The sequence below is a fragment of the Protopterus annectens genome, chromosome 7.part0, assembly GCF_019279795.1.
Source record: "Protopterus annectens isolate FY-2018-M chromosome 7.part0, PAN1.0, whole genome shotgun sequence".
NCBI classification, from domain to species: Eukaryota; Metazoa; Chordata; order Ceratodontiformes; family Protopteridae; genus Protopterus; species Protopterus annectens.
The window spans coordinates 1,874,515,613-1,874,540,210 of record NC_056739.1 but is presented as its reverse complement, the minus strand read 5'-3'; the positions used below and the strand labels follow the sequence as shown (position 1 = coordinate 1,874,540,210).

Below are 24,598 nucleotides of genomic sequence, written 5' to 3'. Positions count from 1 at the left end.
GGCACTTTATGTATTAGAAAAGATGGAGCTGTTTGCTCAAGATATCAACTGTTGTTTTACTCTCTGTTGAACTGCTGTCTGTTTATCTGCTTCTTTCACTGGTTGAGGGTGTGTCTGAAGCACTTCCAGAACCATATCACTTGTGTATGGCCAAAATTAAAAAGCATTGGGCATGTGAAACATTTAACATTTCTTTACTTAAAATGGTTAGTTACAGATGTGCATTAGTCATTTCCTCTGTTAACAGCAGTTTGCCTTGCTGCAGCCATTACTTCTTATCATCTAGATCTGATCAAATGTTTGCAGTCAACCCACTCATTCCATCACAACAATACTAAAGTGAATACTGCAGCGGGTTATTGTCTCCACCGTTATTAGACATGCTCCTGAAGAGAGCTATAAGCACTAATGGGGCAAGACAGCATCCTTGTGGTCTTTTATTCTTATCAGTAAGAGGTACAATCGTGGATTTTTGCCAGGATGGTGATTAACTGCATTATGAGAAGCAAGTGTCAGTCAACTATTATAACATAGTGTGGAATCCTATATAACTGAGTATTTTTTAGATATGCTGTAAGCAACATTTCAATTGATTTTGATAAATCAATAATATCTTAACAGTATGTAGTCTCTTATAACACGCAAGACTATGTAATCAACAATTTTTGTGAAACTAGTGGAAGCTCTATGTCACATTGTGAAAGTGTGCTTTGCCTGTGACAGTACCTAATATGACAGTAGGTGGCATATTACTTCTTATTGCAGAACTATGGACAAAATATGAGGGAGTGGACTTAGGATACTTATTAATTATGCATGTGTGTGTGTGTGTGTGTGTGTGTGTGTGTGTGTGTGTGTGTGTGTGTGTTTGTATATATATAAATATATATATATTTTTTTTCTACTCTCTGCCCTCGGTAGGAGAATAATTCTGCTTTTTAACTGTGCACTAACCTTCCTTTCCACACTGAATGATTAATACTGAAATGGTCAATCTATCTTATGAATTTTGGAGGTATGTTGTTCTTCACTTTTGCAGAAGGTCTTCTTGGATCAGATGTTGTTAGATAAGTTATAGTAGTATTTCCCATTAACTTTAATGTTCCTATATTTCTATTGAACAGAGATTTTTGTATAAGCTCTTATGTGAAGAGTGACTCATGACTGACTTTCTTGTACATCTCTTGATTTTTTCCCCATTGTCAGCTCATTTCAAGAAAATACTAAGGTTTATACTAAGATTTATTTTTTTATTTCATATTTTGGTAAATGTTCAGCCAATATATTTTGATTTACTTCAGATTTTTATGTTTAACTGAAAAATACATGGACATGATATGCAGTCCATGTTTTATTTTATTTTATTCTTTAAATTGTGAACATTTTGATTTATGGTTGTTTTAAGTCAACCAGGGTATTTAGGAGCACTGCACCCATCTGTGGTTTCAGTGTTCCCTCTGTGAACTTTTTGTTTTTAGCAAGTAGCTTAAATACAGCAAATGTAGTGACTGATTAACAGGACACACGATGCATCTAGGATGAAAATAAACCTTGGTAATATATTGGGGTGTAGATAAAGAAAGCATCACTACACAATGTTGCAGATGCATTTTTTATCAAATTGCTTAATTTATCCAAGTATAGCCATGTGTGTGTGTGTGTGTGTGTGTGTGTGTGTGTGTGTGTGTGTGTGTGTGTGTGTGTGTGTGTGTTTGACTTGAGTCTGTCTGTGTAACTGTGTTTAGTTCCCTTTCAAGGGCTTGCAATCTAGAGCTTTATGTTTTGTCTGCAGAAAGCTAATTGGGTCATGTTGATTAAAAAGTCCAAGGTCAACCATCAGCAGGAAAGCATGACAGAGTTGAGGATCCATATCTTAGATTCCTGAAGAAACAGAATGTGATCTAAGATGGAAAGAAAAACAATGTGTAGTGCTTTTTATGTAAATTCAGTTCATTTGAGTTAGTCTGAACTCCAAATGAACTGTCTGAAAACAAGCAATTCTGCAAGCTGGCTATCATTCAAAAAAAATCTCAGACCTCACTGCAAAAGTAAAGGAATATATTGAAGATGAGTTCAAATTTTCAACAAGAATGAATTTATTTTACTCTCATATTTATTTATTTATTTGTGTATGGTATATATATGCTACAAAGCAGGTTTATATAGTTCCTTGCTGTTTCTAGTCAAGACTTGAAGTAGCTTTCTTCTACTGCTGTTCCTAATAAAGTGGCTGTGATGCATTATGACTTATGAGGATGACTTACAAACCATTTACCATTTCACAAGGGGAGCCCAAACTTTATCAGGCCTCATTTGGGGTATAGCCAGAAATCTAAAGTTTTCCTCACTGTCTGACATTGCTACTCTCACATCTTACATTTTGTACTCATAGTCTCATAGTCTTACTCTAATCCTACTACTAAAAAATGCCTATATAATTCTACAAATAAAATTTTCACAATTGCAGAAATATACAACCTGTACCTACTATCACAATAAAAATGGTTCTTTATTCTTCAAATATGCATTTATATCATAAAACAAGTTTGTTTGTTTTTTCAAATGAGCAAGTTTACTGAAAGCAAGTTATATACATATTTATGCTGTTGGTATTACTTTAGACACATAGTTATCTTATGGGCACTAAAACCAATGTGGTTTTCAGGAAAATTATAAAAATAATATACTCACTTAAGTACACCCTTACTCTGGCAATCCTGGACTGCTGAACAACATGAGTTTTCTACACATAGCAATAATATAAATTTAAAAAGCAAGCATGAGATAGTACTCAAGAGTAGCAAACAGCTCCCAGGATGGCAATCAAAGACACAGTTGCTAAAAGGTTTAACAAGTAATTTAAAACAAGAATGAATAATTTATTTTTAGAAAGCACAATCATTATTCCTACACAGAGACATGCATTAATGACAGCTTTTTTGTGGTTCTCTGTCTTTCCACTTTTGTGCCAATCTTAGTCAGAGTAGGTTTAATTTCTCAGTGAAAACACTCTCATCCAATATCTGCATAGCTTTCAGAAGTATCTGGGGGCAAGAGGCTTAACCACTAGTTTAGAACCTTCTGTTGTGTTATATACTATGAGTAACTGAAATTTCATCACATAACATGGGTGCTCCATTAAGCCATTAATTTGCTCTGAAGTGACAACTCCTAAATAATACAAACAGAAAAAAAGAAGAAACAGACTGTGAATGATAATTCTTGCCACTATATTCATAGCCTTGTTTCACACCTATTGGAATATAATGACTTTCCCTAATTCCAAAATAAAACCCAGTCATCAGCACAGCACATGTTTACATATAGCCACATTTCCATATTTTCTGAGGAAGAATCAGGAATCAACAACAACAAAAAAAAATGTGAGTGAATAGTATACTGAATGAGTTTTTGTTCTAACAGACTGTTTGTTTGTGTCTTTCGGCTTTTCCCGGTTAGGGGTCGCCACAGTGGAACTCCGGTCCGCTTATGATTGGTAGTTGATTTTTACGTGCCGAGTTACCAGCCCTGACGCACAACCTTCAACGAACGTATGCCCATTCACGCATGTCTCCACGCAGAACACGCTCTAGCTGAGAATCGAACCGGACAGCATCTTACTATGAGGTGACAACGCTACCTGTATTCTTTGAAATTGTGCTGCAGGATAAATGTTGGAGATGCAATAGCTCCAAGGATGACTATTTTCACGTGATTTGGTGCTGTCTGAAAGTAGTTCAGGTTTGGACTACTATCTATCACTTAGTTTGTTGGTAGCCCAATCTGCCCTTCCAGATTTTAATGGCCATCTTTTTTTGGCTACTAGAGATTAGCAAAACTGCCCTTGCAATCTCCAAACATGTATGGGTATGGGTAAGAATAATTGTTGCCTCAAACTTGGCAGGAATTTTTTTCAATATTGGAAGTGATCTCGTGTAAACTGGAGCAAATATTTTTTTTTTACATAAGCAACTACATTTGGATAACTCCTGTCATGAAGACTGGAATTAATTTTCGGTAATTTTTATTATGGTTTACAAATGCAGAAGCAGCATAACAGGCTGTTTTTGCAGAGAGCCAGTTGAATGTTTTTCATTTAATAATGTTAAGTACTTCAGCAATTATATTTTTCATTTTTTATCTATCATTGTTTATATGGATTTGACTTGGAGATTTACTGATGTCTTCTCTGTTATATCTAAAATCTCAATAAAGTTTGATGTTATGTTAAAAAATAACCTTTGCAAAACCATGATTTCTACCACATTAAAAACATCCATTATAGTTTAAAACTGGTACTTCTTCTCCAAATTAGACAAAAAAGAGAAAAAATATATTTGCATATTTTTTTTGTAAAATGTCATATCTATACACCTCTCTGCATGCATCTATCTATCTATATATATATATATATATATATATATATATATATATATATATATATATACTTTTTCACTGGGTAATGGCTTACTATATTAACCAAAGAAGTGGTGAATGTGTTTTTTTATTTATTTTTCCTTTTGTTGACTGTGTTAGTCCCAGTAGGCTAGTAGCCTTTTTTCAGGGGAGACCCAAGGTGGTATTTATACCACTAAAGGAAATTTGCCCAGGACATCAGCAAATCCCTTTACTCTTTTCAATAGCAGACTCTGGAAAGGTGTGAACATTTCCAGTCCTTAAAAGTGTTTTTCAGATATACATCTGGAGAAGGCAATACATGCTCCAGCTTATGGTGACTGCTAAAATTCTGCAGTCTCTAATTGTAATCATATACATATATATGTGTGTGTGTGTGTGTGTGTGTGTGTGTGTGTGTGTGTGTGTGTGTGTGTGTGTGTGTGTGTGTGTATATATCTATATCTATATATATCTATATATATATATATATATATATATATATATATATATATATATATATATATATATATATATACACTCAGAGAGAGAGATAAATACACACACACAGATTGAGTCTCTGGGCTATAACCTCCACATCTGGGCATACAGGAACATGCCTATCAAGTCACTTCAAAGTTGTAATTTATTGTAGCTTTGGTAAAAACACTATTTACTTTTCAGAAAGTGGAGGGGAGTAGAGACTTATTTTTCAACATGGTTGGTAAGTGCCTGGTTTGGATTTAAGTAGTTTTCTTGAATTTTGTTTTGAGAACAGGAAGGGGGGGGTCACCATTCAAGGATATGGTGGTAGACCCACAACAACCAGAAAGGAAAGAAAAAAAAAAGAACTTTAATTGGAGGATCTCCAAGGGATAGTGACAGGTTGCCATGTGTCATGAATCATATGGAAAACATTGACCATAACAAAGGCCTGTCTTTGTATTGGAGAAATTTGTCATATGTGACTACACCCCTCATGAAAGCAGAAAGAAGCAGAGTAATAGGAAAGTAGGATTTACCTAAAATCTCAAGTAATCACTACAAGGAAACAAGGACAGATATAACATTTCATGTTCTTTTCCCTGATTTTTCATTGGTTTTATTTATTTATTTATTTTTTTATGAAACAAGGATCTGTTGATAGACACATAAGAAGTTTGGTATCACATTCATACTTCAGAGGTGCAATTTAGTGCCTACGAAGTTTAAAATTGTGGGGAAAGTATAGGATGTTTGATGGGGAAGGGATAAAAATCTTCCAGGGTTCAGATTAAAAAATACAAAAAAGAAAACATTCGGTGTGCCCTAAATGTTAAAAACATACATTTTATCAGAGAATACTCATTCACCTTAACTTGTAATTGTTCTTAAAGTTATTATTTCTAATATTATCGTTTGATGTTCTGTTTGCTCTGTGAATATATGTATTATATAATGCTCAGATTTTATCTCATGAAGAACAGATATTTTTAAGAACAATAATTCAGTTTCCTTATATATAGACAGTCCTGTAAACAGGAGTAGGGAAGGTCAAGATGGTCAGACTCAGAATCATTATCTAAGGGGATACTTTCTTAATAATCACATCCAAACCAAAGAGAAGGTGTGAGGTTCACTGCTTGATGGTAATGGAACAATGGCTGAATAAAAAAGTTCAAAATAAAACATAAATAAGGATCAGATTTCATAGGTGTCTCAATATTTTCACAGCCTTCAGACAGATGCTGACAGTGATTGATATGTGTCTGATAACTACCTGGGAACTAATACTGGATGGATAGAAGTACACAATTAATTAAATAAACTTAAATATAGCCAACAATATTCCTTGCAGTAAACTGAGTAAATAAAAATGTAGATACCTAGTATTACTTTTCTGTAAGATTTTGTATTTATTGGGTCAGTCTTTAGCATAAATGCTTTTCATTTTTCATCTGATGTTTTGAGCTGCTTTGTCATTTTCTTTTATGCCACTGGCCTAGTTTTACAGTATAAAATAATTTGCTGTCTGTCAGATGGATGGCCTTTTACACAGCTGTACATTCAGACTGCTCTTATACTCTGTCTTAGAAGTCAGTCAGCTCATTTTCCTTTATTTAGCTGCAAAATTGTGGCTGCTGTCATTGGCATGCACCTCTCTTTTTGGACAGATGCATAGACAAGACATTATTGCATGCATTGGATGGAAGACTGAATTATATGCTTCATGATGCAACTTATTCTGCAGTATGGATTAGTTTAATCCTAAGCTTAACACTTGTATTGTCTTAAATGAAACTAAACAAATGGTGCTACAGCTATGTTACCCTGTCATTTTTAACTTGGCTACTAATTTTTTCCCTCATTCAAGACATGCCAGTCTAATTAGTAGCAGTCATAAGAACATGGTGCAACTCCTAGCTCCTTACAAGTGCTGCATTTTGAATATCAAACATGTAAACTGGATGTGTGTCATTGCTGCAAATTCTCTCTCTCTCTCTCTCTCTATATATATATATATTTATATATATATGTATGTATGTGTGTATATATATATATATATATATATATATATATATATATAATTTTGTTGTTGCTTTGGCACAGTGAAACCAGTAGGATGTGGTTTATTTTGCAAGTAATCACTCTTCAAGAAGTCAAAATATAATGAATCAGTTTTAAGGGTCAACCTTTGAAAGATCTGTTCTCCAGTGCTAAAGTTTATTGTTTTGTTTTGTTTTTTTTTTTGGCCCCCCTGGGATCCCATTTATAGTACATCAGCTGTTAATACAATACATCCATTTAACTCAATACCATATCCATCTTAACAGCTGGACACTTATGCAGAATCATTGTTTCCTGTTTATAATTTTCTATTGAAATAAGTACATTTTTTTCTTTTGAATCTTTTTCTTACTCCCCCTGTATCCTTTAACACTGGTGTTCTCAAGTAATACAGGAAAATCATTCCTGCAGTATGTGATCTTCTGCAGGTAAAATCATTTTAAATTATTTTCTTAAATGACCATGGATTATTTCCTCCATAGCTTCTTAATATTTGCATTGTAAACATGTCAGCATGTTTTGTATTCTGATCATATAATCATTTGTATTACTAAAACATTTTAATTCTCTTGTCTAAAACTGGCATGCATTTCTTTAATTTCATAGTTTCAAATGTAATCTCAAAAATATTTTTATTTTTATTTATGTTGTTGTTGTTTTCCAGGTTTATTTGACAGAGTTTAGTCCAAATTCCCTTTAACACAAAGGTCCAGGGTGAAAATCTCCAATATATTACAAACATTTTTATACAAACTTGGTAATTCCCTGAACACACATAAAGTAATATACATTAACAGTCACACATGCATTTGCTAACTAGAGGACATTCATATTAAATAAAAGCAAAAATTATAGGCTAAAAAAAGTATGAATTTAAGAGACATCGAACATTGAGCACTTGAAGAAATGTATTAGTGAGTTTGTCAAATAGACACAGCTTGTGACTAGTGCTTAGAAATTCAAAGAAACAAAAGTGAGGTAAGGAACTTGGCAGGGTAGAAAAATATTAATATTACATTTAAGTGCCTGGCTATTCAGCAGGTTCAGAAACAATTATATGTGGCTAGCATAAGGATTATATTAGAAGTACAGAAATGGGGTGGCAAGCAGTGTCACAAAACAATATATATGGCTCAGAGATGCTAGTAAAACTATACAGATATTGGTGAAAACTGGTTGTAGGGCATATGATTCTGAATAAAGAGAAATGGGTTGATGATATGGCAAGCTGTATATTACACTCATATTTATCCAGGAGATATACAGGAAAAGATCCATTGATTTTGTAGGTAAAGTTGTATTTGTCTTTTAAATGTGTTTGCATTATGAATGGATTTCCGTTGTACTGGGACCGAGTTCTATAGTTCAGCCACGCTATTTGAATACAGAGAGTCACCTGCAGTATTAGATGATCTGGTATTTTGTTCTTAAGGGCTAGCCAGTATCAGGCTTATAGAGAAGTATTGTTAGCTAGCTAAGAAAGAACTAGCTGAGGTGCTAGTTTTAGCCAGTTTAATTCTCTAAGTGCTAGGCAGTAGTGTGTTCTCTTGTTATAGTTTACTGCAGATGTGGCTATTACTATTTTGATTTACTTATTCTTCCAGTTGTTGATTACTTAATCATCAGCAGACTGCTTAGTTATGAATTATGAGGCATTTTCAGCATTTTATGTCATAACAAAATAAGATACCTTGACATCATATGTTTTTATTTGCACTGTATAAATGTCACCAATATTTTGAATGTTTTTGAAGCAAGCCATCACTTTAAAACTAAAACTATTTTGCTTTGATTTCCATAGTATAAAGTATGTGTATGTGTGCTTAGCCTGACATGCTCTTCTTATTAGCATACATTATTCTTCTGCTGTGCTCTTTACATTTATTAAACAACACATTTTACCTAACTTGAGTACTACCATGCATGTGCATTAAATCTATATGCCATAAAACCTGTCTGAATCACATTTGACCATATCCATAGGAATTTCTGAATGTAGTTCCTTTTTATTATTTGTTGTCTAAAGAGACTGGTGCATATTCTGATATTATTTTAATATGTGAATATAAAATGAGAAATAATAATAATAATAAAACACATGCATGGTCTCAAATGTGTTTTATATTAAGAAACCAATCTGATAAACACAAAATTGTACTCCATTCAGATAATGTTTAAAAGTTTCATTCAATCAATATGTGTAATATTATTCAGAAATGTCTCTGAGACACTTATTTAAATATTGAAGGCATAGAACATAGTGAGGCCTTAAATCTTATATCACCCAAATGTGTATATTACTCTAAAACTGTTTGAAAAGAAAATGTGCAAATACATGTGAAGTTGAAGTTAACAAATGGTAGCATGCTTTCTTACATAACTGCATACATCAAATGTCTACTTTAACTGCAATGTATACAAAACAGTTTAATTTATCTAGGTTTTCTGACTCAGCATGAGTTGTTATGCTTAATCAATACCAATTATATCAGTTTTCTGAATTTATATACACACAATGGAACACATGCTTCATATCAAATGTGATGTTAGATGTAGCTGTCTAATAACACAAACAAGTATTTGAATAGGCACCATCTAAAAACAAAAGAGCAGGTAGCAAAATATTTACTATGAAATGCTGCTTTCACAAAATATATAAATAAAATAAAATACTAAAAGTAAAAGTAAAAATAAAAATAGAAATGCTACTCCAATTCTGTAAAATAGAGCTCCAAGCAAGCTAGTTTGGCAGATATATTTGTGCTTCCCAGTCTAAAGTAAATTAAATGCCATCTCTTATTTTAAGTTAAACAGTGACACAAGAAATCAACACAAGCATATCTAATTATATCAAATGATGGTATCATTAGCAGACTGCAAACTCCATTATCCAAAATGTTCATCATGAGAACAACCAGCATACATCAAATTAAAAAAAATCCAAAATAATTTATTTTTAGGAAAGAGATATTCTTTGCCAGAAGCTTTATACCCTTAAGACTAAGTGAGCTATGCAGTGAGCAGTAGATTTACACAATTCTTTTCTTCATACCAAATAAGTTCATAAATGCACCCTAAAGTCTAGGAAATACCGGGTAACACTGATGGAGATGCTTTGGTAGCTGATGTGCCAACGTTTGCAGTAGTAGCTGGCACCACAATGGGGAAAAATACATTTCTACAAAGGATAAAATATATGTTAGAGCACAGAACTTGAGTGAGTAGGGGATTTAAGTTTGGAATACAGTTTTGCAATATTTATAGGTGCTACCTCACATGGGTGTTCTCTAGTTATACTGCTACACAGAATGTCTTTATGAATAATTTGCATATCCTTCCCATGTATGTGCTGCTTCCTGTGAGGTCTCTGATATTTTCCTTTATAGAAAGAAATGCGGACAGGTGAACTCAAGAGTCTTCTAAAGTAGATGAGCATGTCTGTGTGTTCTATGAGTGAGCATGCACATTTGTCCTTTGACAGACAAATTCCCCCACAAATTTCCCATTCCAGATTGTTTACCTTTACTTTCTTGCATTGCTTGTAAGCTTCAGCTTCATCTACCCAATAAGACTGTCTAGGATAAAGCAGGTATCAGGAAATGAATGAATGACTGATGACTGATTGATGAATTTTTCATATTTTGTTATACGCTGCACTTACATAATTAGTTACTATCTTTCAGATCTAAGAGGTTAAATAAAATAAAATTAGGTAACATCATACTAGAAGGCCATATGCTGCCTAGCAGTTGTTAAACATAAGTCAACAATCAGGTAAAACCTTGCTTGAGAGAACAAATCAGGACTAATGTGAGATATTATTCAGAACTTGTATTCTCTCAGGGAGATTCAAACTAGTGAATAAAATCATGAGTTTCGCAAAAGATAACTGGATAGTTTCAAAACAGGAAGAAATAAAAGATAAAATAAATTCATCAGTAGGAGTCATCCATGTTAGCAGCAAGTGAGACCACAGACCAAAGAGAATGATGTCTTGCTTGTTCAGCTGACATTTCCACCATAAAAATTGACAGATCATCTGTTCATTCATATAAGCTCCAGTTAGTGGTTAACTAGAATTGATGGGTATCAATATTCATATGAAAGGAATACTACCTTCAGTCATGTTTACCTGCAGAGTACAAATCTGAAATGATTAAAAATCACTGTTGTGGATAACTTTTTCCAAGAATGGAGTAAAGTTATATTTGTATAGTCTTAGGCATCCACTCAGTGCTTATTTTGGTGAAATTTCGGTAACTGAAATTGGTTTTGCATATTTCATTTACTCCAGTGGATTCCTCCAGTGCAAGTAAAGCAACTAATTTTAGGTTGCACACAATATATTGAATTCAGAAAGGTGAACATTAAAAATGTAGGGACCACTCTAATGGCTTATGAGGGCAATAAGTTATATCTGACATTTGTAAATGTATTGGATCAAGCAATACATGATAAATAAATAAGCATAAAATAAAGACATATATCGGTAAATGTAATTTTCCAGATCAAAAAGCTTATATGTATATTAAGATACTAAAGGAAATGATTTGTTCATAATGTTAATTTTAATATAAGTTTTCATATTTGAAAGACATAAATGTACAGATCTGGTAAAAAAAACAAAAAAAAAAACAAAGCCAAAGGAATTCACATATAGCTTACTTCCTGCAAACTGAATCCCCAACTCACCTTACTCATGTGTGCTAGCATTAACTCTACACATTGCATTACTAAAAACTCTTTCCTTAGCAGTACTATTACCAAGCAACTCTTGATCTCAGTTTTGTAGCTGGGGTTAACCGATATAGGGCTTTTTTATTAGTGGAAGAAAAGTACTCAACATTTTTTGATCACTTTTATAAGTTACTTAGTGTTTTGTGATTGTTTGTTTTTATTCTACCATTTGTAATTCTATCTTTTGAGTTTTCAACCTTTCATAATATACATAGATATAGAGAGTTATTTATTTATATATATATATATATATATATATATATATATATATATATATATATATATATATATATCTACTCATGCATATACAGTTTGTAGTATCTTATTTAACTTGTGAAATGGGAAGAATACTGATTAAAAAGTCATGAAACACAGAAAGAATGGACTTCACACAGACAGTAGAATGATCATTTGTAAATCCTCCACCTGTATGGAGCCATTGAGCTGCTTTGTTGAATAGAGTTCCATACTAGTCCTGGGAAATTCTGAAGATGTTGCAAAAAAAGTTCATGGCATAGCAGGAAACAATCAAAAATTGCTGATAAAGAATGTACATTTGTATTTATTTGACCACTCTTAAATAAAATAAAATAACATAAAATAAAATAAATGATTAATTACTATAAGAATGATATAACATTATTTAGATTTTGTATCCAAATATCCTCCTCAGTTTTTTTTTGTTTTCCAGGCATGACATGTTTTCATTCTCCATTGCTATACAAAACTGGTCACACATGAAGCCCACATATGGCCTTGCAGTTTCTGAACTATTCAGATGTGAATTAAAAAGAGGGAACATTTCATCACATTCTTATGGAACTAGTACCCATACACAGAAAACAAATAATTTCTCCATACCATAAAAAAAATCAGTAAATAAATGCAATGCTCCCTAGGCCCAGTTTTGTTAGCTTGGCCTTGTTTCACACTGTTAGAAATTATAAGTGTTTCGGTAACAACATAGAAATATATATGCCTTTATCTCTATCTATATCATTTCTGTAAGGCAATGTTTTTAGGAAATCAACATGCAAGTCCAACAAATTAATTCAGATGAATGTTATTGGTCAAATAATTTTATATATATATATATATATATATATATATATATATATATATATATATATATGAAGGTGTATACTTTCAAAGTATACCAAATCCTCATGTTTTTTCTGTTAGTGATAGTTGACTGTGTTTTCCTGTTAGCAAAAGACTCAGTTATCCAAGATAATTTGTTATACCACTGAAAAGGATCAAAGTCCATAACAATTATTAATGCTTTCAAGAATGAGAATATCCAGGGATAGAGTGAAGTAAAATCTAAAGAGATTTCTTTTGATTTGCAGTCTGTGTGGATACCCAGGCTCAGGCTATGGGCTGATATTCAGCACCCTCCGGGTTCAACATTTTTATGAAGATGCTCCTTGCCATCTTAGAGCCCTGTTCTGGAGCTGCCCATGGTGCTGATCATAGTCTGGAATTATTTGAAGGCTTTCCAGTATGAGGCATCATCCTAGCAAGGTAGGTTGCGAAGACAATGAAATTATAGTACATGCTGTCTTTTAGTGACTGCCCAAAGCAAATTCAGGTATCCTGTGGCATTTTAAAATATATACTGTGCATCATTAATTACTTGTTGTCTAATTATAATAGAATTATCAGAATGCTTATTAATTGCAACTGTTGTTACTCTATTAGCATATCTCCCAGTCCTTCTAATTCATACATTAGACTCAGTGGTATTTGTTACACTTGGAAAGGTTTTATTTATAAAAAAAAAAACTTTTGTAAAAACATGCATGTCTTCACCCTAAGAAATAAAAGAATCCGGATTTCCATCCTGTTTTCAGTCCTTGACTTATTCTATTAAATGTATACATCAATTGCTACAAAAATTAAAAGAATCCTGATTTTCAGCCTGTTTTCAGTCCTGAACTAGTCAGCTAAATGCATATATCCACAGCCACAAAAATGTTTGATTTCACAAAGTGTACAATTGGTATGCTTGTAGACACAAAGCAAATTCAAATTAGTAAGTCAAAGAATTTTCTTCTGGCATCTTGCATTTGTAGAATCTAGAACTTGTAGCACAGCCAAAGTAACTTTAGTCATCTGTCTTATATTCCATCCCAGTCTATATTTAAATTTCTTAAGGCTACTGCAGTTGTAACATGCATATGCAGTGATCTTTAATTAAAAGTTTTACATTGCCTTTGCTGAAATACAGACACTGACTATACAGAATATGTCTTTATGGTAGTCACCCCACCCCCAATCAAGCAACATCTATAGCTGTATGTGTGAGCACAGCTCCTCTATTTGGGGCTTTACAGAACTGCCTGGGTGATTACAGTGCAACAGACGATGGCACCAGACTGGCAACTCAACAGGACTCTTGTCCCTTCCATGTAAAAAGAAAGTAAGTGCAGGCCAGAAACAGTATAGATATGTCCAATGAAATTGCTATTGTTCAAATCTGATTTTTTTTCCCTCATGTTGCCCTTGGGAATGACAGATGTGAGACAACAGTCTTGCTATCTGTTCGGAAAGCGTGACTGCTCTCAGTTTTCTCAAGATTCCCTATCTCTGTGATAGAGGGCAGCCTGAGGAAAATGTATATCAGCAGAGAATATTAAGAAGGCAACTTGATCACATTCAAGCATTGTGGTTGAGGATGCACCTTCATTCAGATGAGTAATAACAAAGGGCTCATTCCAAGTGATTTGTATTATTCAAAATATCCTTGTCTACCAAATAATTTACTCTACTGCCTTGGGCTGAAATACTACTTCAAAAAATTCACTAGCATAGTTAAGCTATTATTCATATTTTAGCAATAGACATAGTTTGTTTATTTCCCTTATGTGTTTGCTTTGTAAATGTGGTCATTCAGGAAAAGTCTTACAATGTAGAAAGTAATATTTAATGCAACAGAGGTACCAAGGACAATTAGTCTTGAAGTACACAGAGAAAAAAGCCATCAGAAATCAGGTCCATGATGGGAAGACCTGATAATGGAAGTGTGGTGTGAGTGGCTAAATAAAAAGAATGCACACACATTTTATGTAGTTGTTACCGAACAGAGATAATCTCCTCCCAAGACAACTAGACGGAGCCCACTGCACACATATAGCAAACTCGTTATAAAAGTCCAGTGAAGGTAGAACCAACACTGTGCGCCCCCCCCCCCCCCCCACACACACACACACACACATTCTAATAGAAACTCCATTGACGGTAGAAGCAACACTGTGCAGCCCCCCCCCCCCCAACACACACACACAAACCAACATATACACACACACTAATACATAGCCCAGTGAAGGTAGAAGGAACGCTATTCAGGTCCTTCATTTCTTACCGAAATTATAGAACAAACTATTTGCAGTTAATACTAGTTTTCCTGAAGATGTGAATATTTTAGGCAATTGTTGTACTACTGCACTCTTCTGACCCACACGCACAATTAAGTGTTCATTTCTTATGCTGAACAAACCCCTCGTTGCATCCTCTTTGCATTTATGCTGCTGCACTTTCTTAAAGCGTGATCATGCAAGCATTCTACTTTTTTTCCACAATGCAGAATCGTGCTCTAGCTAAGGCAGAATACTCCCTCCACAGCAAGCATTAAGCATAAAACTCCACATTATTCACGTCTTCTGCTGACTCCCGAGACATGCGTTAGGAATCGCATTAGCTCAACAGAAAATAAAGAAGTACATAAATAAATAAATAAAGCAATAAGCAAGTAAATAAAATCCGCAAGACACTAGTCACGATCTGTTCTCCAAATGCCAAGTATTAACGATAAAAAATCGATCAAAAACCAACAGAACCCCCAGCAAGGTTTTAATGAAGAGAAAGTTGCTGCATGAGTGCTAAGAGAGAAGTGGGAGATGTGATACTCACATAGACGTGATGTTCCTGGACATGTCAGTTATTAGCTGCTGGCTGTTGTTACTGGTACTCCCTGAACCGGTGTCCTGCACCTCCAGTAAAGGGAAAAGCGGGTTGCTGTCGTCGGGCTTGTTGCAAACAATTTCAGTTGGGGTACACGCGCAGGCTGCAGGGCAAGCCACCACATAGGAATGGCCCATCGAGTCCAGAAGCAGAAAGACCCCCAGAAAGCAACAAGCAAGCCTTTTCCACCAAGACCCATAGCGTCTCAGACAACTCGGGGAGACAGGCAGCTCCATTTCCAGCTAAGCGCATGCACTCATATAGGCACACAAGGTTTGGGGATCAGAGAGTAAGAAAGGGATCCAATTGAAAATGGCAACCGTCCACCAGAATATGTATGTATAAATAAATATGTATATATATATCGTTTTATTTTTCTTTAAAGGCTTATACTCAGATGTAAGATATTCCAGCTGATTGAGTGTAAACCATCTTGCAGATCCACATTGCCACAGCAGGTTCCCACCTACACAGCTCCTAGGTAGAAAAGCATGCTTCCCACTACAAATTTTCTCTCCGTCCTTAGATCGATGTTTCCTTGAATAGTGGATGCTTGTGTTTCAGCAACTAACGGAAAAGAGGCCAACTTGGATAGACTACAAATGCAGCCAGAAGACGGAAATACAAAAAAGTCTTGACTGTTGATGGTTGCGGTGCAAGCAAGTCCCACCTACCGGGCAGAATTAAAAATGACACACCTGCAGAAATATATAAATGTACAAATAAATAATCTTATTATTATTATTAAAAAAATGTAATAACATGGTTATAAAACAATAAACGTGAAAGTCTCAAAATACACAGATGCATATAATACTGATGCGAGGACTATCGCCTATCTCCCTTCTCAAGAGCAAGATGTCGCTTTACAAAACAATATGCATACACTTTGAAGTTATATTATAGGAATGGTCAAGAAGGCATTATTAAGTTAAAACAATGTGTAACAGGTGTTTCTCATTGGGCTGATATTCAGCTTCGATGCACGACAGTTCTGATTTGCTGAAATGCAGTAACGCACTTGAACTCCAAATTGCAGAGATCTGGCCCAGCTAACCAACAGGTCATTGTATGGTCCATCCCAAATAAAATATATATAAAAAATACAGGTTAGCCTAAAAAACACACCAAAAGTGAGATATACCGCATCAGCACACGCTACATGACGTTTCCCTTGCAGCTACTAGAGAGAAATAAATTTGCTTATGATTTCTGATGTAAAAACAACGATCTGACTTTCTACTGAAACCGTCATTTTAATGCATTTGGGAACGTTTGCTGGAACGGCTTATAAAGAATCCCCCCCCACCCAAAAAAAAAAAAAAAAAAAACACTGTTAAACAGTTGTACATGGTGCATTTATTGCTCATGGAAATCAAGAGACATCAACTCACCTTCTTCTTCGGTTGCAAGTTCGACATTCAGATATTGTTTTATGGAGGAACGGTGCCTTGTCTAGCCTGGCAAGGCGATGCCGTGTTTTCCTTAACAGAAGTAAAGTCCATTGCTTGGAGTACCGTGGATTCTTCAGTGTTTCTGTAGCGTCCCCCCTATCTTTATCTTCAAGGGATGCTCTCTTTGGGAACGCTGCCTGTTTGTTACTGATGGTTGCTGTGAGGAGGCGAAGTACTGTGATGTGGGGGAGGGGAAGAGTGACAAATAGTGGAGATTTTTCCTCTGCTCCTATAGATTTTCAATTATAGCTTTACACTGTCAGTGTGTGCATGTGTGCGACTGTGCGTGCATTTTTAGGAAGTGTGAGGGCACATCAAAAAATAGAATGTCTCCAACGCGTAAACACAAACACGCACTCTGTCTCTTTCCCCTCTAGTAAGAAACTAGGTTTAAGGCAGTGTAGGAAAAACTCATTTTTGACATCATAAGCCACAGCAGTGACTGTCAGAGCTGTCACGGTACTGCATAGGAAAGTAACGCAATCAGTTTCTCCAGCTCTCTGTGTGGTCTGGGGTGTCCTAGGTGATTCTAAAGCTAAAAAAATAAAAATATATAGCATGTTAACTAATTACGTTTTCATGGCATCAGCAGGCAAGCAGCATCGTTACTGCACTTCCCTATCACCAGCGTATTTATGTTTCACTTCTCTGAGTGCATCTAATGGCAAACTTCCAGCTTTGGTTTTCATTTTGATGCAGACTAGACTTATTCGTACCAAAACAGAATCCCATTCCAAGAGTGGCCAGAATTGCTTTTTTCTGAAAAAGATTCTATAGAAAGTAACAAGTAGTTGGCCAGTAATTCAGCTTTTTCCTCAGTATTTCATTTCCCACCTACATTGCAGAAAGATGTCTTCCTTTCCCACAGTAATCCCACAAAATGTGCTTTGCTTACATGATCAGCAGTATTCCCCTTTCGCGAGTGGTTACAGAGTGAGGAAAATGTCTTGTCTTGCTTTTGGAATAGTGAAGCGTGAGAGACAATCCCAAGTGTTACCCAAACAGTATTTGGCAGGCATGAAATACAACCCCGAATGTTCGTTTTCCTTTCTTATCACTGTTCCCAAACGTTTCCCATCACAGGTACAGCAAGGTGCAGATATCCCTGGGGCAGCATCTTTTTTTTAATAGGATCCTAAATATATTTAATCAACCTCCTATTATGCCAAGATGCCATAATCACTTCTCATGATGCACATCTTTGTAATGTGAATGCAAAGAGTTTGCCTTCACTGAAAAAAAGAGAGAGAAATAAAAAAAATCCTTAATTCTGCAGTTTACACAAGTGCAATCATTATCCACTCTCCTTACAGGGAACAAACATATGGAAACATAACATACTACATTGAGCCATTTACCAACTTTTATTGTTTTAGTTTAGCTAAAGTAGATCATTAAATGCAATTTGCTCAGGAAAGGACTTTCTTGTGATGAAATACATCAACATCAGGATCCATCAAAGACAACAGAAAGCTTCAACATGGTGACAGATTTTAAAAAAATAATTTAAGATCTGACTGGATGAGCAAATGTACTGTGGAAAAGGCAAAGAGAGTAGTTGCACCTTCTTATTTAGTAATACAGCAAGTAGGATCAGTGCCTTTGCAGAAAGTGCACTGATTTTGATGTGGGATAAATGTGAAGAATGAATTATTTCCCCACACAGGTTACTTAATCTGTGCCACAGTATGACATTGTACTACAGGATTACCAAACATTGCATTTGGAAGATGCTATCATTTGAATAAAGTGCTGGATCTGCATCCCAAGGTCTGAGCCTGGATTGCATTTATTGATTTTAAAAGATCAATGAGAGTTACAGAAAAGAATAGAAAATAGTTTGTTGAAAAACAGCTTTGTTTTACAATTACCCCACCGGTACCATAAAACCAACAAGAACACCAACCATTAGGATACATTTTCTATTATACAGCACTTTAATAACAAGGAAACAATACACACATGATAAGAAGAATGTTCCAATACACCCATCAAAAAAGTAAATAATTTATCCTATTTTCTGCTTAAAAAAATCAGTTTCTTCTGCATTCCATTTATCAAATGCTTGTTACACAAGAATACAAAACAATGTGTACTCCAATGTGGCACAAACACTTCAAAACTAGCATATCCACATGTTGTATTCATCTCATCTTTATAACAAGTGTTACAATATCAGTATGCATTAACAAATTATTATTTTGTCACACTGAAATTTCCCAGCAGCTAACACTCAACAGTCACTGTGAAAGTTCATGAAAAAATGGAGAGACCTTTCATGAATATTGCATTTTTCTGGCTGCCTTATACTTCATCTCATTGTTTACTGGTAATTCATTATGTATCAATCAACAAATTTGTATAAGATCTCCAGCCTCCTTCATATTCTTGGTTTTCTGATTTCTGACTCTTGACTCATTCTCTCCCATACAGCTTCAAAAAAAAAAAAAAAAAAAAAAAAAAAACCTTCTTCTGCTGTGATATACCAGTCCTTCCAGTTCAAAGGTCTGTTCTTCTTATCAGATTTCCATAGAGTGATCTTTCACTTGAAAGTACAAGTAAAGCAATTCCTACCATATTTGTAATGTTTTCTACTGTAATCTCTTCCAAATTTTGTATATTCACATCTGATTCATCTACATAAACTGCCATTTTCATTTTGATTTTGAATATTTATCACAATCTAAAATAAATAAAGGGCAGCATAATATATCAATGTGTGCACCATGACCAACTCTGTTACTTTGATCGTTGCACATTCCTCATTTCAATGTTTCACTGTTTTGTGTTTTTAATACTGCCATATGGCCTCAATGAAGATCAAGTACAGCCAAGTTTTACTTTTAATAGGCTGACAAACACTTCCATCATGCTACTCATCTAACCTAATTTTAAAAGTGGCCAAATTTTTAGCCATTCTTATTTCACAAGACAATTGCCCACCCTGTTTAAGAAAAAAAATCCATGAACTAGGTTAGAATTCAAAACCCTCAAGTCCAAAAACTACTGATTTTTTTGTTGCCCTATTATGAGCCAAAAAAGTACATCCAAAGTCATTTCCAATAACTCATTCTATAAGCATTTAAAAATCGAATTAACCCCACCCCCTAAAAACTCTATACTACTTAGAGCAGAGGCCCAAGTTCTTAAGTGTTTGTCATACCATTAACTTTTCTTGTAAAAACAAAAAACCTCTACATTTTCTCCAACTTTGCTAGATCATTTCTTGAGTTTGAGAAAACACTTACTCTATACACTATTCTTTTTAAATGCTTGTTTTATTATTACTGAACAGTACTTTATGTTTACAATATGGCAATCTGCTTGCCTAGTGCCATCTGTTGCCCTTCATCAGCTGTTGGCTTCTTTGTTAAATTTTTTCCCATTCACGTTTTAATGCAGTCTTGCTAAGCACATATGAATGATTTCAAATTACAATTAGTAATTTTGATAATTATTGGCCATAACAAAAAATATCCAGCATAAAAGAAGAACCAGATAAACAGCTCTATACATTATACTCTCCCCTTTCTGTTTTGACTAGTGGCAAATCACACTTATAATTAATCAATATCAACTCTAAAACATAACTTCGTCTATATACAACTATTTACATGGTCGGTTTCCTGACTGCATAGCATTCTTTTTTTTTATAACCTCATATATCTCAGTTATTACAATACATCATTATCTAGATAATTCAGCCAGGGCAGACATCTCTGCACAAATCTTTATTTGCTATGACTGAATGACTTTTTCTCACCCCCTCTTATTTGTCCCACTATTTAATTAACATCTATCTTGTGGGTGTAATTTTTATTTTTATTTTAACATATCCTAGTGATGGCTTTCTTTGCTACAAATAATTTCATCCCTTCTTATTCCCTCTGACTAGGCATTACAGGCACTCCCTCCTCTAGCATCTAAAAGAAAAAAGGGGCTGAAAGATCCCTTACTGTAGGTATTTTGTTCAACATTTCCTGCCGGGCCCACCTAAATGTATATAAGCAAGTCCAAAATATAATTTCCTAGTCCCCTCTGTTCCTTGTTGTATGTTATCAGCAACTGAGGTTTAGTGCCCATAAATGACTTTGCTATCCTTTTTGGTGTGTAAAGATACTTATTTAGGCATTTCTATGCAAAAATCCTAAATTTGTCAGATTGTACTGCTATAATCGGGAGTGAGATCTCTGTCTACATGGATGTGCATATTCAATTACTGATCTTACAACTGGTTTACAATTATAAATGGGACTCAAATATTATAATTTATTTAAGAAACAGTTCTAAACAGTGTTCTTAAGAACAAATAGCATATCTTTATTATTATGTATGAGGCATCAATTAAAAGAAAAAAAAAACACACTTATTAAGTGTGCTTCCAAATCCAAAAAGCTGTTATATTGACTTGCAGCAGAATAGTCCAGGAGATATAGATATCTTGGGTTTCATTTCCAAAATGCATAACGTTACATGTATAGGTATTAAATTTTACATTATTCAAGCTATCCCATTCAAATATATTATCCAAATATCTTTAGAAAAAAAAGTTGTCAAAAAAAACAGGAATGGCTCTAATTTTGAACTCTGGAACCAACTTAGGGTTATATATAAATAAATATTTATACAATTGTCTTTAGAATATACTCCCTTAATGCATACTCTTTGCTGTTTCGCCCTTTAACCATTTTTTATCAATCTGATTGCATATTGTCCACAACCATAATCCTCAACAAATTTAATTATTTTTGGAGCTATGTGGGCAGCATCAAAAACTTTTGTCAAATATAAATAGATCACATAATATACCCAAAGCCTCAACAAAATCCTAATAAAAATTATCAAGTTTGCTACAACTGACTTGTGTTTAAAGAATCCATATTAAAAATATATAATATTATTTTGCTTTATAATCAAGAACATTTAAATTCTCTTAAACAATTATCCTATTAAACTAATAAGGCTGACTGGTCTATAATTATATATTACATGACTATTTCACATATTTATAGAAACCACATGAGCACACCCCAACTGTGATGGACCCATCCTACTTTGCAGAGTTTTCTGAAACTGGATCAATAAGCTATCTGTAAGACAATCCCTAACCTTATATAAATCCTTTGTAATATTCTTTAATGCAGAGATTAGACATTTCACAGTGATTGCTGGACAATCTACACAAGTATCAGAAGAAACACAATTCTCATCTTTCTACCCTGGCACATCATTCGAGACAAGATCCTTTTTTTTCTAAACTTTCCTATAATTTCTGGTAGATCAGATATACTTTGATTACCATCCCATACCCTAACATCAAAAGACATATGTGAGCGTTCGTCCGCCTGGAGCTAAGATTACACTCATAATTAATTTTTCCTTCCTAATAGACTTTCTTAACATATCTGTTATACTCAGCTATATTACATACTGATGTTGTCGCTCTCATCTTATTCATTTTTTTCTCTCTGTTTTTTTTCTTTTACTTTATTTATAACTCTTTTTATTAAAACAGACACCTAAGGTGGCTAAAACTTCCTGTTCCACTAAATACTTTCTTTACCAGGACATCACATTCAATTAAATGACAAACCCCCACTAAAAGATATTCCACATTTCTTAAACATTCAAAGACAATCTGTTTTCCTGTTCAAAAGTAAAATTTCCTGATAATAGTACAATAATTAGCTTTGTATGTGATATATTTTTTTCATAGAACTGCTAACATGTTTAGCTGTTTTGGACCACACAATCATACACTTAATTATCAAAGGAATATGATATCACACCAAAGATCATAACCCTTAGAGAAGACAATATCTAATCCAGAATATTTGCATTTTATTTTCCTCTTTAATTACAGACATGTTCGAGAGTCTATATTCTACAATTTTGATCTTAGAGCTTTACATTAAAAAAATCACCAAAATAATTCCACTTTCATTATTATTAAAACCACAGCTAGTACAAATTCTCTCACATAAATGGAGGCACTTCTACCCTTTCTGTCCCTTCTACAGCATTGATATCCATATTGTATTTGTGTTTATTCCTACTTTATTACTTTATTTTGCTTTTTGCTACTTGTTATTAAAAGTGTTCATTTGCATTTATTGTGCTGCATTCATTACTGCTTGTTAGTAGCCTGATTAAATTGTAGCTGTTATTTTAAACCTATTAGTTTTGATTTAAACACTTGGGCTTCAAACTAGTTATCTTACATAAGGAAGTTTTAGGATCTTCATTCATGTGGCAGGAGAGGTAGCTTACATCTTTCTAAGTTGGGAATTGCTGGTTGAAGACTTATTGTCTCTGTTATTCTAACAGTGTCTTAGTTATGGTTTAAGCTCTTGGGCTTCAGGCCAGTTATTTACATTAAGAAGGTTTGTGGTCTATGGTCTTGTGGGAGAAGAGGGTTCTCCACCCTTCTGAGCTGGGAATTGCTGGTTGAAGGATTATTGTGCCTGTTATTCTAAGTGCCTTTGTTCTGATTTAAGTTCAATTAACCACAGCTGTTCTGTGTTTGGCATCCTTTGACAGAGGTCCAAAGTTCTTCTACTTGCATACAAGCCACCCAAAGCTAAGAACAAGAAATTAAGCTTATTTTGAATTTGATCTGCATTTTTTATCTGTATTGTACTGTTTTACTGCATTAATTTGTGCCTTTTTGACTGCTGTTACTGTTTGTGCCTGCTTATTACCTGCACTTGTTTTGCACTGAAATATTGCTTAGTTAGTAGAGACTAGATCCAGACTTGCTGAATCTAGCCTGTTTTTCATACACTTGAACTCAAATCCAGCCATCTTACATTAAGAAGAGCTCCCTTGCACTCTTGTGGCAGAGGGGTATGGATATATCCTTGTCTGAGCTGATGATTGCTGGAGGAAGGATCATTATCTGATTACCTATTGGCAGACCTTTTTAAACTGTTTAATTTTGCCTGTATATAAGCCTCAAGTTTGCACATTTTTGGATCAGTTGACCGGAGCTGCTCTGCATTTGGCATCCTTTTCCAGAGGACCAGAAAGTTTCTGCTTGAATCCAAGCCATCCAAAGCTAAGACCAAGCTTATTTTTAGTTTGATCTGTGCTTTTTCATCTCTCTTTTACTGTTTTACTGCATTCATTTGTGTCTTTTTAACTGTTTTTACACTTGAACTCAAATCCAGCCATCTTACATTAAGAACGGCTCCCGTGCATCCTTGTGGCAAAAGCATGTGGATACAGCCTTGCCTGAGCTGGGGATTACTGGATGAAGGATCATTGTGTGATTTCCTGTTGGCAGACCAGTTTAAAACTGTTTAATTCCACCTGTATATAAGTCTTGTGTTTTCATGTAGCTGTGCACAGCCTTGTATAGACACAAACACCTAGAAATATTTTTTTTCCCTAGACACCAGTCATTGAAAACATACCAGGTTCCCTCCTGCTTTGCAGGCAATGCAGTTGCACACTTCTGCACTTCAGACAACTCAGCTGAGCACTAAGCATCAATTGCTCAC

General features: G+C 34.5%; 1 protein-coding gene across 3 annotated transcripts in view; it reads right to left on the bottom strand.

Annotated features, from left to right (window-relative positions):
- Window positions 1-18,176, bottom strand: part of NTRK3 (neurotrophic receptor tyrosine kinase 3) — a 3,522,805-nt gene extending 3,504,629 nt beyond the window's left edge. For 2 of the 3 annotated variants that reach the window (XM_044078358.1, XM_044078360.1), the window contains exons 1-2: window positions 17,037-18,175; window positions 15,592-16,340 (exon numbers count right to left, since the gene is read on the bottom strand). In XM_044078358.1, coding sequence (XP_043934293.1) covers window positions 15,592-15,878 — 287 coding nt within the window. In that variant the 5' untranslated portion in view covers window positions 15,879-16,340; window positions 17,037-18,175. Of the gene's footprint in view, window positions 1-15,591; window positions 16,341-17,036 lie in introns of all 3 variants that reach the window. The other variant, XM_044078359.1, reaches the window with a different exon arrangement.
- Window positions 18,177-24,598: the final 6,422 nt, after the last annotated feature.